The sequence below is a fragment of the Camarhynchus parvulus genome, chromosome 2 (assembly GCF_901933205.1).
Source record: "Camarhynchus parvulus chromosome 2, STF_HiC, whole genome shotgun sequence".
NCBI lineage: Eukaryota > Metazoa > Chordata > Aves > Passeriformes > Thraupidae > Camarhynchus > Camarhynchus parvulus.
In genome coordinates this window covers 30,653,184-30,669,219 of record NC_044572.1, presented here as the reverse complement: position 1 = coordinate 30,669,219, position 16,036 = coordinate 30,653,184, and the positions used below count along the sequence as shown (strand labels likewise).

General features: G+C 38.6%; 1 protein-coding gene across 1 annotated transcript in view; it reads right to left on the bottom strand.

Annotated features, from left to right (window-relative positions):
• Positions 1-3,489: 3,489 nt before the first annotated feature.
• HDAC9 (histone deacetylase 9) overlaps positions 3,490-16,036 on the bottom strand; it is a 275,826-nt gene continuing 263,279 nt past the window's right edge. Inside the window, exon 25 of the mRNA XM_030971826.1 lies at positions 3,490-10,023. Within this exon, the coding sequence (XP_030827686.1) occupies positions 9,984-10,023 (40 nt within the window). The 3' untranslated portion in view covers positions 3,490-9,983. The remainder of the gene's footprint in view (positions 10,024-16,036) is intronic.

Below are 16,036 nucleotides of genomic sequence, written 5' to 3'. Positions count from 1 at the left end.
TGAGTGCCACTGAAATAAAATTATTTCTTCAAACCACTCAGCCGTAAAAAGTGCTCAAGACTAATTCACTTTGGGCCAGTTTGCTATTCAGAGTAGGTCTATTCCCAACTGAAATCAAAGACAAAGAGACATGGTGTACCCTAGTACTGACCATTTGTCAGCACTTCAGTATCAATAAAACTTTTTTCTCACAGGTTTTTTTCTCCTAACTTAAAAAAAGTTCTGCACAGCAGATGCTTGCTAGCCATGATCAATGCTCAGCAGACCTTACCAGCTCAATCAATAAACCACTTACATTCCCATAGAAATCACAGAAGACATGTTCAACAGCAGCAGGAAGCGGCAAGTTCTACTAAGAGCATGTGACCAGGACTGCTCTTCCATGATGTGCCATCAAGCAATAACCAGAGAGAGAGTTACTTACAGTAACCATGGCTATGGACAAATCTTGGTATTACAAAGAGGATTCAGGTGAAGCTATCTGATGCCACTCTAGATTTACATTTCTGGTTCAGATACAGGCTCTAAAGGAGATAACATGAATTATCATAGGTCAACAAAGATGGAAAGATTTCATTGTAAGACAGCAACACTACAGTGTGATGAAACTTCCCGTGAAATAATTTGTTGGACATTTTTAAGGAGAACTGGAGCACACATATTAATTTTAGAAGTTTTTCAGCACATCTTGCTTTTTACAGATGTTGCTGCAGCTGTTAAATTATGTACTCAACTCCCAGTACGAACCCAAACGCCCACTGCAGGCAGTAGCTCAAAAGGACTGGCTCCTTCTGCCTCAGGTGGCAGAGACAGAACTGCTCCACATCAGATGTAGTGACAGACAATACACATTTACATTTCAGCTGACATAATATATATTTCTATAACATTATTTTGAAGGGGGAAGAGAGGCAGCTGAGAATTGGAGAAATCAAGTGCAGGATTATTTATGGGTTTGTTTTCTAAGAATCAGTTGTTATTTTTCCTGCCGTATTCAGTAGGTAGAACAAAGAACAGTCTGATTTATCCCTGCTTGTAGGTCAAATTAACTTTAACTAGACTAGATTCATTATAGACTAGACTCTGGATTATCTACAGATGTTCCAATAAGGTTTTCAAGACTAGATTACCTAAAATACAGAGAAAAATATTAGACTTTCAGTGATTGTGTTGCTTCAACGGCCAAAGTTGAAGAGCAGAATTTAGACAATGAATAGGAAGCTGAGAAGACAGTATTACAAATTAAGGCAATTATCCTCCTACTCTTTGTTCCTGTGTAGAGTCTGGCAAAATTGCATGCAGCTAGGCTGGGCCTCTGTCACAGCTAGTGTAGATACTCTGAATATGGAAAACAAACCCATACTGCCTTGGAGAAATATAAATATTTTTAATGTATGCTTTTACCCTGATTGATTGATTGATTGATTTGTATTTTGTTTTGATAACAACTAATAACTTTGTCACAGACTAATTAATTAAATTAGATAGCTAAAGAACGATGCATTCAAATGCTATAACCATCTGAATGCTGTAAAATCATGTTGTTTGAACATAAAATATACCACAGGAGAGGTAATTTAGGATCTTACCAGGAATGTTCTATTCAGTTATTAACAATCTATCAATATTTTCCTGTGACAGCCATTAATAGACTGGGTATTTTTTGGTGATATGTGGACAGAGAAGTTCAGCCAGAAGCAGCATATGAGCTAAGAATATAAATTTTGCACAAAATCCTGGATCCATGCCCTTATTCAGCTTCTACTAAAGTACAGAATTTCATTTTGGGCTTTTGTTGAACCTGTTCCCTTTTACAGGCCACCCCAGAAAAAGAATTGTGAACAAGAATTGTGAAACCCTACTTTACAAGTCTCCAGGAAGCCTGTATGAATAAAGTACTGTACCTGCACACCGTGACAGCATAGGTAAAAACTAAACTTTTCACTTTAAAAAGAAACAAATAAACAAAAAGGATTTCTAGCACACTGAAACCAAATTCCATAATTTTATATCCTTCTCTTTTTATTTGTCAAGGAAAACAGAAGGAAATAAGGGAGAAGAGCAGTGGCTCAGCACATATTCACTCAGATTTCCCTCGCTATTTACACTTTCTGACAAAGAGCCATCCAACTCTTGCTACTTCTTTTAAAGCTGCCAATATAAAGAAAGATTTTTCCTGGGGAGGAGGATCTCCAGGGGAAGCAGTGAAAAAACATGAAAGGAGGAATCTGAAAGAATTCACTCCCACCCATCTACAGGAGATTCGTAGAAGCATTTTCAGTCTGAAGGTTTCAAAAAAAACCATTCCACTTCTCAAAGGCAAGGTCAATTCTGGCAGGTTGATTTTAAAGCAGCAATGGTGTCTACCTGGAATCTCTCACAAGGTTGGAATGTTAGAAGTAGACCCAGGAGAGAGGTTTTAATGTACAAAATGCAGGTGAGGCAGCCAGGAAGACATGATGAATGCAATTTATCCCAGGGCTCTGCAATTTATCACAATGGAATCACAGGAAACAAGCAGAACAGAGTAGATAGATAGATAGATAGACTGGATAGATTGAGATTCTCTGTGCATGGAACTTCTTTGAAATATGCCAAGGAGATTATATGTTACATGTTCAGATTTTCAAACAGTATTTTATTGATGGAATAGAGCTGTGTGTTTGTAGGTTTGGGGTCCTTTTCCCCAGAAAATGAAAAGATGTGTTATCCTGAAGAATGAAAAAAGCTAAAATTATAGGATGCTGTTTTTCTTCACTTGGTTTTAATCCCCTTCTGGAGCAGCACTGGATACGTGCCAAGAGGTAGGGGTTTCCATGTGCAAACAAAGAGCCTGTACTTCCCAGCTACCCTCCTCTCTGCTCAGTTTTCACGTTCAGGTGCATTGAGGTCCACACACAGAAGCAATTTCAATCTGTGAGCTACTTTTGACAATGTGCAAGTGATCAAAACGTGCTCACAGCAAACACACTCCTTCCTCACTCCCCTGCTTTTGTGGGTGCCTTTCCCAAAACAGGTCTGTTCTGTCAAGGTAACAGCTCTGAGTTTTACAGCAGCAGCAGGGCCGGAGCAATACTGTGACCCAGAGCATTGCTGCACAGTGCTGGGTATTCCCCTCCGCCCACCAAGCAGGGGCCTTGCAGCTTTCCAAACAGTGCATGTACTATTTAAATTGCTTCACTGGGAGGAGAAATATGTGTTCTGCAACGCCTCAGGACAATGAGCCAAAGGAACTATAGAATATGAGCTTGGTGTTAGAGCTGGAGTTCTGCAATGCTCTGCTTTGTGTGTGTTTTAGCCTGCTATGTAACATTACTTTTACATTAACATTTGTGGTTCCTTTTTTATGCACTCCAGCTTCACCATGCTTCCCCCTTTATATTTTAACAGTCAGAATCCTATGATCCAACCAGGGTGGCATGCTCAAAGCTCTACTTCTTTGTCACACTGATTAAAAAATAAAACAGGCAAAAAAAACTCCTCAGAGTATTGAACTAGCTTACTTCAAATAGCTTTTATTAACACTAGGACAAGACTATAGCCAAAGAATTATACAAAACACAAAACAAAAGGGATTTTAACAACTTGAAGACTATTTCACGCCAATCCAATGCTCATATATCTATAATCAACAAAGTTCTGGAGCACAATATTACTTAATGTTACTCATTGGATACTTGCAGATACAAAAATGTATCAGGAATAATAACAATGGTTCCTTTTACTCTTATGGAAATATTACTATCGACCTTTAAAAATGTTGCCCTTTGGGTCAGTCCCACTGATGCTTTATCCTTTAGAATCTACTCTGCCTGGAAAGACAAATTACAGGTAAACTTTCAGAACTCTGAGCAAAAGGACTGGTTTTTATCATGGAAACAGATAGCAACATCAATTTCCTACGAAAAAAAATAGACATTTCAGCTGTGTATCCCTAGACCGAAAAGTCAGTCTTGTAAAAACCCATGGCAGTAAGCTTGCTTTGAAAGCCTCAGTTATGACTTCACCAGGTATTGCTTTATGCTTTCCAACTGCATCCTAACTTGGAATATTAAGCCAATCATGAAATTTAAAATAGCAGTCAACTAAGCAGCAAGAGACATGAGTATGAACCTGTTCCCCTAACACATGACGTATACATGCTCAGGAAGCCGGCAGAATAGATCCAGCAGAGTCAATTTTCCTTCAGACAGACTTTTCTAGGTGCAGAACTGGCACTTCATATCAGAAAAAAATTATGTGGGGGAAACCTCAAATCTTTTACCTGGGCTTTTTATATAGATTTGTGTGGCTGAGTGCAGAGTTTGGGTTCCTCCTCTAGCTGCCTCCCAATTACCCAAAGCCTGTTAGAGGGATTTAAGCGGTCTTTGAATCAGGACATCCCATGGCTCTGCTACTGCAAATGTGCCTCTGACCATGCAGGCATTGGAGAAAAAGGGGTAATGTGTGGAGATCTTGGCACAGAATCCTTCTGACCACAGAGCACCAGTGCCACTGCTTGCATGCATCACTTGTCTTTAGACCATCCCCACAGAAGCATGTCTTTGTCACAAATCACAGCCCTTATAAATGACAGCCCAGCTCACAGAGTGCTAATTGACATCCAAAGAGCAGTATCTTTGATGGTGCAGAACAATTTATATTTTGCTGTAATCTATGCTAACATTCTTAACCACAGAGCATGGCACTGGAGCAGGATGAAGGATTGTGCAGAAGAGGCATAACTGAGAGTTGCTGGAACATCCATCCTTTTTGGTCTTCACTTTGTGTAGTGTGTGATTTACTAGTGATTAGAACTGAGCTAGTAACAAGATCTCATGGGACAAAACCCTTTCGGATCAAGTGAAAAAATGACATTGTTAAAATCAAAATGGGTTTCTTTTGAGGTTAGAGAGGAATGTAAGTTTCACAATTTCTTTTTTTAACAGTCAGCAGACAGCCAGCTAAATAGTACTCTTAAAATACTGCTGCAGTTTGGATCTGTTACAAAAATGAAGCATTTAATTGCTGCGAGAAGTGGCAAAGATAAGCTATTCTCATTCCCACACCAAGAGCAGGGAATCTGTCAGAAACCAGACTTTTTTCAGATGGTTTTCTATGTGTTACAAGAGTGAATTCAATTACAGGTACAAAAACAAAGCAAGTGACATGACAAAGAAAGATCTTAAATGACAATTTAGAACCCAAACTCCTTCAAATCCAGGATAAAAAGCAAGTAGCAGCAACTTGATTTAAGAGAGATCCTTTCCTGTGGCAGGTTCCACACACCACATCCCCCCTCCCCAGGTACATATTCTGTTTTACTTCCACATGGAGTCTGTAAAAAAAAAAAAGTATAATGGCTCACAAAGCTCTATTGTGACCTTTAAAAATAAAACAACCATGCACTGCTATGCTTCTGGAAAGGCCACTATTGAGGAAAAAAAAATTCCCCTATCAGTCATGTTATGAAGTGTCTGCTGGGGGCTAAGAACTTCTTGGGCAAATGCACAGTACACACAGCACACATGGTGGCTGTTGCTGCTGCGGCTGCTGGTGCTGCTGGTGCTGCTGCTGCTGCTGCTTAGGAGAGAAAACAGCCAAGCCAGGTTCACATCTGCATGAGTCTGGGCATGCTGGTGGGACAGAGGGGACATGTCCCAAAGAATAGGTGCTTGCTGAGCACCTCCTTGCCCCTGCAAGCTAACAGGAGTTAGTTGTTTTACAGCCATCAGTGCCTTTGGAAAAGTTCCCTCTAATTCTTTGTCCCAGACACATTGCCCTGAAAGTGTCCTGCTGTCTGTCTACAAAAATTAGTCAGTCTCTACATTCTTGTTCTCTACAGGACCTCTGGTGTTGGCTGCAGCAAAACCTTTCTAATATTTCATCTCCGGTTATGACTCTCAGCTTTTCAGAGAGGCTGCACATAGATAAGACACCAACTAAAATAGAGAGAAGCTTGTTTTGCCACTTATATTCAGCCTGCAGCATGTTGTTGACATTTTTGCAAAGTAAAGGCATAGCCATCTTTATTTGCATAAAATTTTCCATTTCTTTTATGATATTTATTTAAGATAGCTTAATGATTTTACTTTTCTCAGATTCACTTACTTGGAATTAGTTGCTTCATTTGCACTGAAAGAAAAATTAGGAAGGTTAAAAAAAGGGAATAATTCTGTCATCTTTACACTGGCAAAATTCCCAAAAACTTTGATTACCCCCTAGAAATGTTGCCTGAAAAGAGATCATATAATCAAGCTGCAAATTATATTAAAACCAAATGAGCATATACAGGATTCCTCCACAGAGTCCAAAAATGAAGTGCAAGACACTCATGAAGATTTCAGCAGTTCTGAGATTTGCTGCTCATCACTGTTCTTACTCCAGCCCAGGTAAGAGCCTTAAGCTGGATAAAAAAATTATTTTCTTGATCTCCTGAGTCATGTCTCTTTTTAGGTTTCAGTTTGTACTATGAACTGAAGGACCTAAGAATACAAGAAAAGTATGAGAAAAGCATAGTAATACAAGAAAAACTCAACTGAGCTTAATTCTTCATTCCTAATGCTAGAGAAGAAAATGAACTGGAGCAAGCATTTTACTGGGAGTTGCTGCTGAGGCATCTCTCTTTCTGGTGGTTGGCCATTGGTGCAGGGGCAGAGCACAAATTCAGGATTCCCCCATGAGGCAGAGATTTGCTGCCAATGGCAATGGCAGCCTGGGGTGGAGGTACTGTGGGATGTCCTTCTGCCTGCCTGCAGCCCTTGTACCACCAGGACCAGGCAGAAGGTCACCCTGGCTCCGAGTGCTCCCTGCTGCCTTCTCAGCTTCACCTTCCCCATGGAATCACACACAGAAACCACTCTCATCCCATCTTGTTTATGCATTTCAGCTCAGTTTTAGATGTAATCTAAGCTCAGACATAGATATTTTGGCAGCCAACTTGAAATATCTGGGGCTAAATTTTCAAAGGTGTCAATCTCTCTAGAGTAGTGGGAAAGGTCTGTGGGAGACATGAGACTTTGATGTCTCCTGGGAGACATCAAAGTCTCATGGAAAATGAGAATTTTTACATTTGAAACACACAATTCATGCATCTTTCTGAAATTCTTGCAATCTGTTGTTGAATCCAGTTAAAACTGGGCAGTTTTTAAGAGTGTCTATGTGAATATTTCCCTAGAACTATGACTAAAATTGCTGGAAGATATTTTAACTCCAGTCCATAGGGAGCTATTGACAGTAATAAAAAATACTGTGAGAAGAAAACAGCAGCAAGTGAAACTGCCCTCTCAGAAAGCCCAGGTCTGCTTTGAAGGAAGTGTTGATATTCACCATAAGCCTCAATCATTTCCCAGAGGGCTGTAAGATGCCTAGGAATGACATAATCAAAAAGCAATGGTGTTCTTGACTTAAAGGGGAAAAGAAAAGCAGGGGCTGATCCATCTCCCATCGAAATCAAAGAGGACTTTGCTGTTGACTTCAGTCAGAACAGAGTTCTGGACACAATCTGTGTGCAGTTTATTAGCACACTTGTTTATCCAAACGATCCTAACTTCAACCAGCAGCACGTCTAGATATCTGCCTGGGACTACATCTGTACAAATGTGTAAGTGTGAGTTTATCATGTGGTTTAATTCAAATTACTCTGGCATTTTAAAAGCATTTTCAGCTAAAAAAGACAGCTTTAGCTGATTTGCACCCCAGAAGACATACTTTGATTGGAAAAGCTTGTAACTCACATTTCAGGTTGCAATTCATATGCAAGTTTATGCAAACTAAGGACACAAACAGATTTTAGGGTTAATTTTAAAATGTTACTATGCACTCAATTAAAATTTTTCAGCCATGATTTCAAAATGTGAAAAGCTCTACAAATTACCCAACTCATCAGCTATAGCCCTTGGTTTCCTTGAGGTGAATTTTCTTTGATGACCATAACAAAATTGCAGTAAATGGCAAGTAAGATTGCCATCAGAAGTCTGCTGAAAATGCAGGAGGAACTTCTGATTGCTTTAGTCATGTGAACAACCCCTTCAAAACAGCCCCGAGTCAGGCAAGGTGGCTTACACCAGGAGTTAATTTAGCCTGATGGGACTCTTTGCATTACTAAAATGAGCATGGTTTTGGCTTGTAAATGGGGGGTAGAATTTTATTTCACTTTCTGAGGGTCAGAATTTTATTTCCCTTTCTAAGGGGTATACATTCATTCCAGAGTAAACCTTTCAGAATAAAAGTTTACTTCACATTATAGGAAATGACATCCCTTTTTTTAGATTTCCCTTTTCAAAGCATGCCTCAGATTTCTAACTTGTAGTGGAGAGCTTTGGTATAAGTAATAAAAGTCTTTAAAATTAAAATGCTAATCGTAAACAAACCCAAATGCATGAAAGATATAGTCTGACTGCATAACAAAAGAGAATTATATAATTCTATTTGAGTGAAATCTTTCATCTTTGATTTACAGGTTTGAGTCTGCCTATAACTGAAACCATATTGTTCCATATCTTTCATATCATGGCCTTCCCCAAAATCTTGTTTTAATTAAGGTTCCTTTCAGATTTCAGAATAAAAAGCATGACAGTCTTCACTTATGGCTTTAATATATATCCTTTTCTTTTTTTTTCCTTTTTGAATTTGGCAAATATACAAAAAATGAACATCGCTTGCTTTTAAAAGCTGAGCAAGCTATCAAATACTGCAAGCTGAATACTTCCAGGTATCTCCTGGGGTTCATTAGGTGAGAAAGTTGTAAACAAAATAAAAGTTACTGTAGCAGAGTTTTGTTCATTTGAAGTACTCTTACATACATGCCCCATCTCTCTCTCTCTCTCTGACAGTAAGGCAACACGTGTAACAGTTTAAGCGTTCATTTTCAGCTAAAGGCACAACTCTATGTTACGTTCTCAAACATGGAATTTAACAGCTAAAGTCACATTGCAGGGAGATCTTGCTGCACTTCGGGGATCTAAAATAAAGCCTAAACCCTTTGAAGCTTCTTAAGCAACATCAGTTCTCTTGGTGCAGGACTACATAAAAGAATCAGTTGGTATTCACAACACGACCTGTAAAAAACACTCCCACACAACCTCCACAGAAACACCTGAGCTCCAAATGAGCTGCACGCAGTTACTGAAGGTCGCTGCTTTGGAGTCAGAACGCAGAAACATTTCAGAACAAACCAAAAACACGTTTGAAAAACTATCCATACTTGATCTCTGCTGCACATATGGTGAGCGCTACTGTCAACTACAGAGGGTACAGCACTTTTTCTTGAAGGCAAAAGATAATTTTAGAGAATCGTGAATGTGTTTTTATGATAGAAAAGTTCACATGAAATGGAGAGGGATGGCCAGGAATAGGGAAGGGAAAATAAAGCACCACCAAGCACAGTACTTCAGGGGATTTATAGTACAATAAGAAGTGCTTTCCCTTTAGCTAAAATCCCTCATCATAATTTAAACGCTTTTCACTTATTCAGCTAAGAATTCATTACAGGAGGTTAAAAAATGGCACATAAAATAAGGGTGGGGTTTTTTTTCTTCATTACACGGAGCAAAGAAAACAAATTCTATTAACAATTTAACACGGTATGAAAAAAATTATCCAGTAAAAAGTGTCAGAAAGTGATTCACGGAGTTCACAGAGTATGTTGCTGGCTGTTGTATTTCTCATATCTATAATCTATCATGTAGAATTTTGCAATACTCTATTTCACAATTTGTGTTGGTGAGTGGGTCAAACAGCATTAAAAAAGCATGCTCTGGGCTCTTTCTCCCAAGTCCCTTTTTCTGTAACTCTAGAATTGTGGCGGTTACATTTAAGGAATCTTTCAGGCTCTTTCAAGTCCATCCAAAGAACAAGTGAAGCTGCTACTCTGAGTTTTGTGCCCAGTGTTTATGTTCCATCTGATCTGTGCCACCCAAGAAGCAGACAAGACATGTCTGAGGGTGCTTTGGGGGATACACAATGATGTCACCCACAGGAAATATCAGGGAGGACTTGGCACTTCACAAGGCTGGCTCTTCTTCCATGGGCTCGCCAGCAGCTCTGTAAAAATAAACAGGCAATCAGAATTCAGCACAAGAGTACACAATGACATTGTAGATTTCCATGCATAATCAAAGCTGATTTTTCAGCTCTCTCAGATGTTTATTTGTGTTATTCAGCTATCCATAAATAGAGTTTCTTTCCTAGGAAGTATAAACAAATGTCAAGTGGAAAAACATTTTAGATCCAAGCAATCACCGAAAATGTTCCTGTTTATATTAAAATATGTCAGAATATTTTATAACATTTTGTCCAGAAATGTACATGCTTTGTGTCAACAGAATCAAATAATTTAATGAAAAAAATAGCTGTGATAGTTATATTTTACAAGCTTTTGGAGCTAAAAATACATGCATTTATTTTTCTCAGGCGCATACCATTAAAGCAAAATTGTTCACTAGTAGCCAAGAAGTGTTCCCTCTGAGGTTCTTCTCCAGTCCCCTAGTTTTTGATTTTGTATATTCATAAATATATTGCCTGCCTGCCTGCAACTTTTGAGACTAAATCCTGAATCTGATCAGCAGATTGCTATCAAAGAAAATGGATCTAATAATTATATCAAATCAGATTATATCTATATCTTTTATATGGAAACCTCTGGGAAATTATCACCTTAGGCAAGACGAGCTCTCTAAGACAACCAATAAGAAAATGATGAGGACACATATGCTGAGCTGATTTCAAGTCTTGCAATTCCTCGTATCTGACAAGCCACTGAACCTGAGGAATATGATGGCAATCATAAAATGGGAAGCTTCTGAGATCATGGAGAGACTTCACTATTGAAGGGCAAATAATTTAAACAGAAACCATTTTTCATCTCAGTCTGTCAACCTTAAGAACTACTTTAAAATAGTAACTTCAAGCAATTTTGAAATCAGGGGAGAAAAGTAAATGTAAATTAATAAATGAGATGTTTACCAGTTAATTCTTGTAAGTCAGTATAATAACTGGCTTCAGTGAAACATTCCTCAGAAAGTACAAATTCATGAGATCTCATGAAAAAAAAAATCAGGGGGGCTTGCTTGGGCTTTGATAGTTTATTCAGCAAGGAAGCCAGAGAATTTTAAATTAATCTGGAATTTATTAAAGCGTTTCCCAATGAAAAAATCAGCAGTACATCTTTAAATTATTTTTATAAAGGTTATTCCTTTCTGATTTGGAATGATCACTGATAGTATGTTGAAAAATATGTCCGGTGAATGACATGTGAACAAGATGATCTTTTTCAGACTAATCACTTTCCAAAGGATATAAACTCTAAAAGATGATTGATTGATAAATCTCAAATCTTTAGTTCATCACCACATGGTGGAGGATGTTTCCTATGTAGAGTAACCACTGGGGCTCCCTCATTCCTGAGCAGTGAGGTGAAGCCCCTTTGCACTCACTCATTTCCTCCTTTTCCTTTGTCCTGGCTTGCAGCAGAGAGCACACAGTGGCAGCCAGGGTGAGATGGAGCCCTGCCTGCTGCTGAGGTGCTCAGGTGCAATAAAAGATCACACACCAGGTGAGGAATTCGTAGGGTGTGTTGCTGTTGTGCTGACCACACACTTCCACTCTCTCCAGCCACTTGTGGGAGACCTGAAAGTCCTCTGGCACAACAGAGAGGGTCAATAAGCCCTTGTTAAACAGCCAGAACCTTATGGGTCTGTCTGGAAAGAAGATAATTTGGAAGCGTATGACAGCTCAGTTTTTAGGTTCTGCAAATGAGAAACAATATGTGTCAATAGATTTCAGGTGGTGATTGGCAGATCAGGAAGGAGTGAAGCTCTGGAAAACCTCTGGAAGTGAGAGTAGGGGTTTGGACTATTCATAAGAACCTAGGGAAGCAGTGCATGCAACAGTTTGTTCACATGTGTTTGACTTCTGGGACTGACATTCTCATGAACATAGTACAATGGAGGATCTTATATAGAACTTCTTTCACTGGGAAATTTTTCACTGACAAAGATGCTCCTGAGGGCCGGGAGTAGCCCTCACAGATCTTGAGTGTTACATTCTAATATATTCCAATATATTCCAACAACAGGCCAAAATCCTTCACCAGCCAGAACATAAGCACTGATAATAATTTTTACATATAAGTGCCAGATGAAAAGTCCTTTTTAAGAAAGGGAGATAAGGTTAGAGTGCCATGGCAATTCAGCTCTTTTTATTGCAGTCTGGGTACTCTCACAGTCTTCTTCAGTCTCCTTTTGAAGACTTATGTGTATGCTTTAACTTCATTTTATCAGTGTCAGAGTAGTCACTGTATTTATCCAATGGCTTATCATTAAAAACATTTATTTTTATGAGATAACGCTCAGGACTCAGGCTAGAGTTTTGTGTGAGAGCCAGTACTGTTTTGGGTCCAAAGGACAGAGAGAAAACACTGTAAGTCCCATAGCACTGAGTAGAGAATCAATATATTCCCATTCTGACAAAATCAAAAGTTGTCAGAAGAAAAATTGAGGGGGCAGAGTCTGACAGGCCAAATTTGTGTTACTTCAGCTTTGTCACTGTGAGTTACATCAGTTCAGCCAGTCCCCCTGTAGCTGACAGGAAGTTGGCATAAAAACACAAAACAGGCAGGACCCCCATCCCATATTGTATGCTCAGAGCAGTTCCTCGAGATGCAGATGTGAGCTCAGGTCTGATCTAAACCAATTCCATGCAGTCAGCAAACTCAGAAAGACACCAATTGAGATTGCAATGATTATAGAACCACAACTGTGATTTTTCTCTAAGGCTTCATTGTGTCTCATTTAAACTGCAAGTTCCTAGGAGCTGAGCCCTCCTGCATTCACTTTACTTTGGTGTGCTGTGAAGAGTGTTCATCTCTAGCTCTCCATGTGTAGAATTCTGACTATGGCAGAATGAAGTAATCTCTTTGCAATTAGTGCTAAACAAAATGATGCAAAATAAATTGATGAGGCAAAAATTTTACCATATGGATAAAATCTGGCAAAACATGTGACATCTTAAATATTGTACTGTGGGAATTAAGAATAAATATTATTTACAAGAAAACTATTAAAAGTAATTGATATCGACAATTTTTTTAAAAAGTAGTATTTAAGAACCTAGATAAACTCTGTACATCACCCAAAAAAGAAAATGTTTCTCTTACCTTCTTTTGTAAAAGAGCATTACAGAAAGTTCTCTTAGCTAAATTATCACACACACAAAAATAAAAATTCAAGGTATGTTTCCAAGGTATGAACTGAACAAAAGATAGAGTTTTCTGGCATGGTATGGCTATTTTATGCCATAATCTGTTCCTAATTTAACTCAGCTGTCTCAGGGAAGATCGTTGTAATTGAAAAGTGATCTTCTGGTAGCAAAGAGCTGGGGAAAAAGAGATACATTTCTGATCATGAAGGTGATTTGGGGAGTGTCTAAAGAGGTTATATAAGACATCCTGAGTAAGTATATATCCTAGTAAAAATGGACCTAGTATGGATCAAAGAGAAAGGAACTAAAAGCAAAAAAAATCCTAGTTTAAGAGCAGAATAAGGTAACTACATATATACCCTCAAAAGAGGAAGTAACGTCCAAACAAGGTAAATTAAATAAAATATAAACCCTGGCAAGTTAAATGTAAACCCTCAATGAAGCAAACTAAAGGAAAGTCTGAAAAGCAACATATTAAAGGCATAAAAGCTAATAATAAAACGATCTTTCAAAATACATCAGAGGAAATGATCAAAGCATAAAAGGAGCATCAAGGAAGGTAGACCACAAAAGTAAAATGAACTATTTATATCTGGGTTCACTAGAGATGTGTCAGTAAGATTTTATTACTTGCAGATGAACTATCCTAAACCGAATCAGTGCTAGAACAAACTGATACACCAAACATTGCCAAATTTCTAAGAGCAGATGATATTTGTCTGCTAAGTTCCAGGGAAATATGATTAGGATGTTGTTAAAGAAATAGTTATTGAGCATATTCTACAGCTTAACTCAGCAAGAGGTAGAGAGGACAAGAAAAGCAATTCCCCTTTTGGAAACCACAGGAGGTACAGCAAGCCCGTATGGCAAAATTGAAAGCAGCTACAATCAGTGATGGAATTAGTAGGCATTCAGGCAATAGTCATTTGGGTAAGAGTTAGATCTTAACACTTATAAAGATGGAAATCCTTTCAAATTTATTAAAAGTTTCTGAAGGAAATTAGGGAAGAGGGATCAAGTGGTTTTCCTCTGCAAAGAAGGTCTTCCAAAAATTTTATCCAAGTGCTTAGAAGAACCTTGGTTGTTGAAAGAAGGCCCTTTCATAGATTGACAATACAACAAAAGCAGGAATCACAGAATAATATTGGTGAATTTTCACCATGGAGGAATTCTCCAGAGCATCTCAAAAAGACTAGGCAGACTACAAGTAGATTGTAGTCAGCAAACATTATAACTGATGACACCAAATTGCCAATACTACTCAGCTCTAAGGCCTATAGCAGCATTTCTATATGCAGAAATAAACACAGAATACACAAAATGAGGGAGGACAGCTTTAACTGTTTTAACAGTGATGGCTGTGACTGAGAGCTTGGAGTTAATTGTAGAGGAGCAGAAAGCCACAGAAACAAAACATGCCCAGTATTAGCTACTGTGTAAATTCACAATGTGCCCAGGACCTGGAGTCCTGCATGCAGCTTTTACTCCATCTCAAAGAAACTACAAAAAGCACAGAGAGGAGCAAAAATCATCAAAGGTAAGAAATTATTTCCATACCAGCAGGAATACAGAGTCTTGAGAAGCTCAAGCCTTTTAAACCAGATACGGGTCAAAGATTATGAGTAAGAAAAGAGATGGTTTCCTCTCTCACAGTACAAGACCTAGGGGTTTCCCAATGATTTTATTGATTAATAAGTAAAAGCAGTGTGATGTTTGATGAGGCAGTGGGGTTCACTACCCAAGTGCTTACCCAGAGGTGCAAGCTGGCTCAAAAAGGAAAAGTTTATTCCTGTGTATGTTTCCTCAAGGCTTTTACACAGGATGGGTCAGATAGAGCAGTTAAGATCTATTAAGTCACCAGGGCAAGGCTGGCTCTCAGCCTCCTGTACTCCTGGCTCTCTTCCTTATGAGCACCCATCAAAGGATAAGAAGGTGAGCAAGGTAAGGGTATAGGTTGACCTGGGAAAGCTGTTCTGCAGCTCCTGAGCCTGGAGGGGATTGTAAGCCCTGTGGGGTATGGCCAGCCATGTACTCAGCACAGCTGAGGTAGATATCCAAACAGTGAAATGCCAAATGAAGCTTCATGAGTTGACAGACAAATATGGCAAGTGACCCTAAAGGGTCGCTAGCTGTACCCCATGATTCAACCATTTGCTCTAGTATGTAATATAATGCAATTTAACTGAAACTGCAACTACTAGCACTGTAACACTGAGAATAAAAATTATACTTTGTTTTCATTTCCATTTGAGTAAAATCTATGCTCAGCTGAACCAGAGCCATAAAGTCAAATTTTGATAAATGTCATTCTCAAGATTTACTGCTTCCTGTAAAAATAGTAAGTGCAAAAGATCTCTCTCCACGCCCTTTTCTTTTTCCATTTTAAGAAGAAACATACAGAAGTTCCAAGGTATCAGGGACAGCAACGTACTGAATAGTTCACAGCACACTTTCTGAAACAGATGTCTGGCTAAAGCAAAATTCTAATCAGCTAAATCTGTATCTCACATAGGGAATAAACAGTTATCAGCACACAAAAGTTCTGGTAGTTAGAAATGTTTTATAGGGCATGCCTGTTCCTCTAATTGCATCTCTATTTAAATCCCTGTTAGCACCATACATGTTTCCTATTCTATCCACAAACTCTTTTTTCTATATCTGTACTCTTCCAACGTCTATAATCAAGATTCAACCAGACCTTAGGATGCAGAGTTATGCTTTGGTAAAATAAAACACCAAAAGCATAGCAGCTTTACACGTTTTTCTTCATTTACCCTGCCAGAGAAAATCAAGTAAAAAAATAATCAGCACTGTCACTTGAAGAAAAGAAAGAAAGAGAGAAGAAAGAAATAAAAAT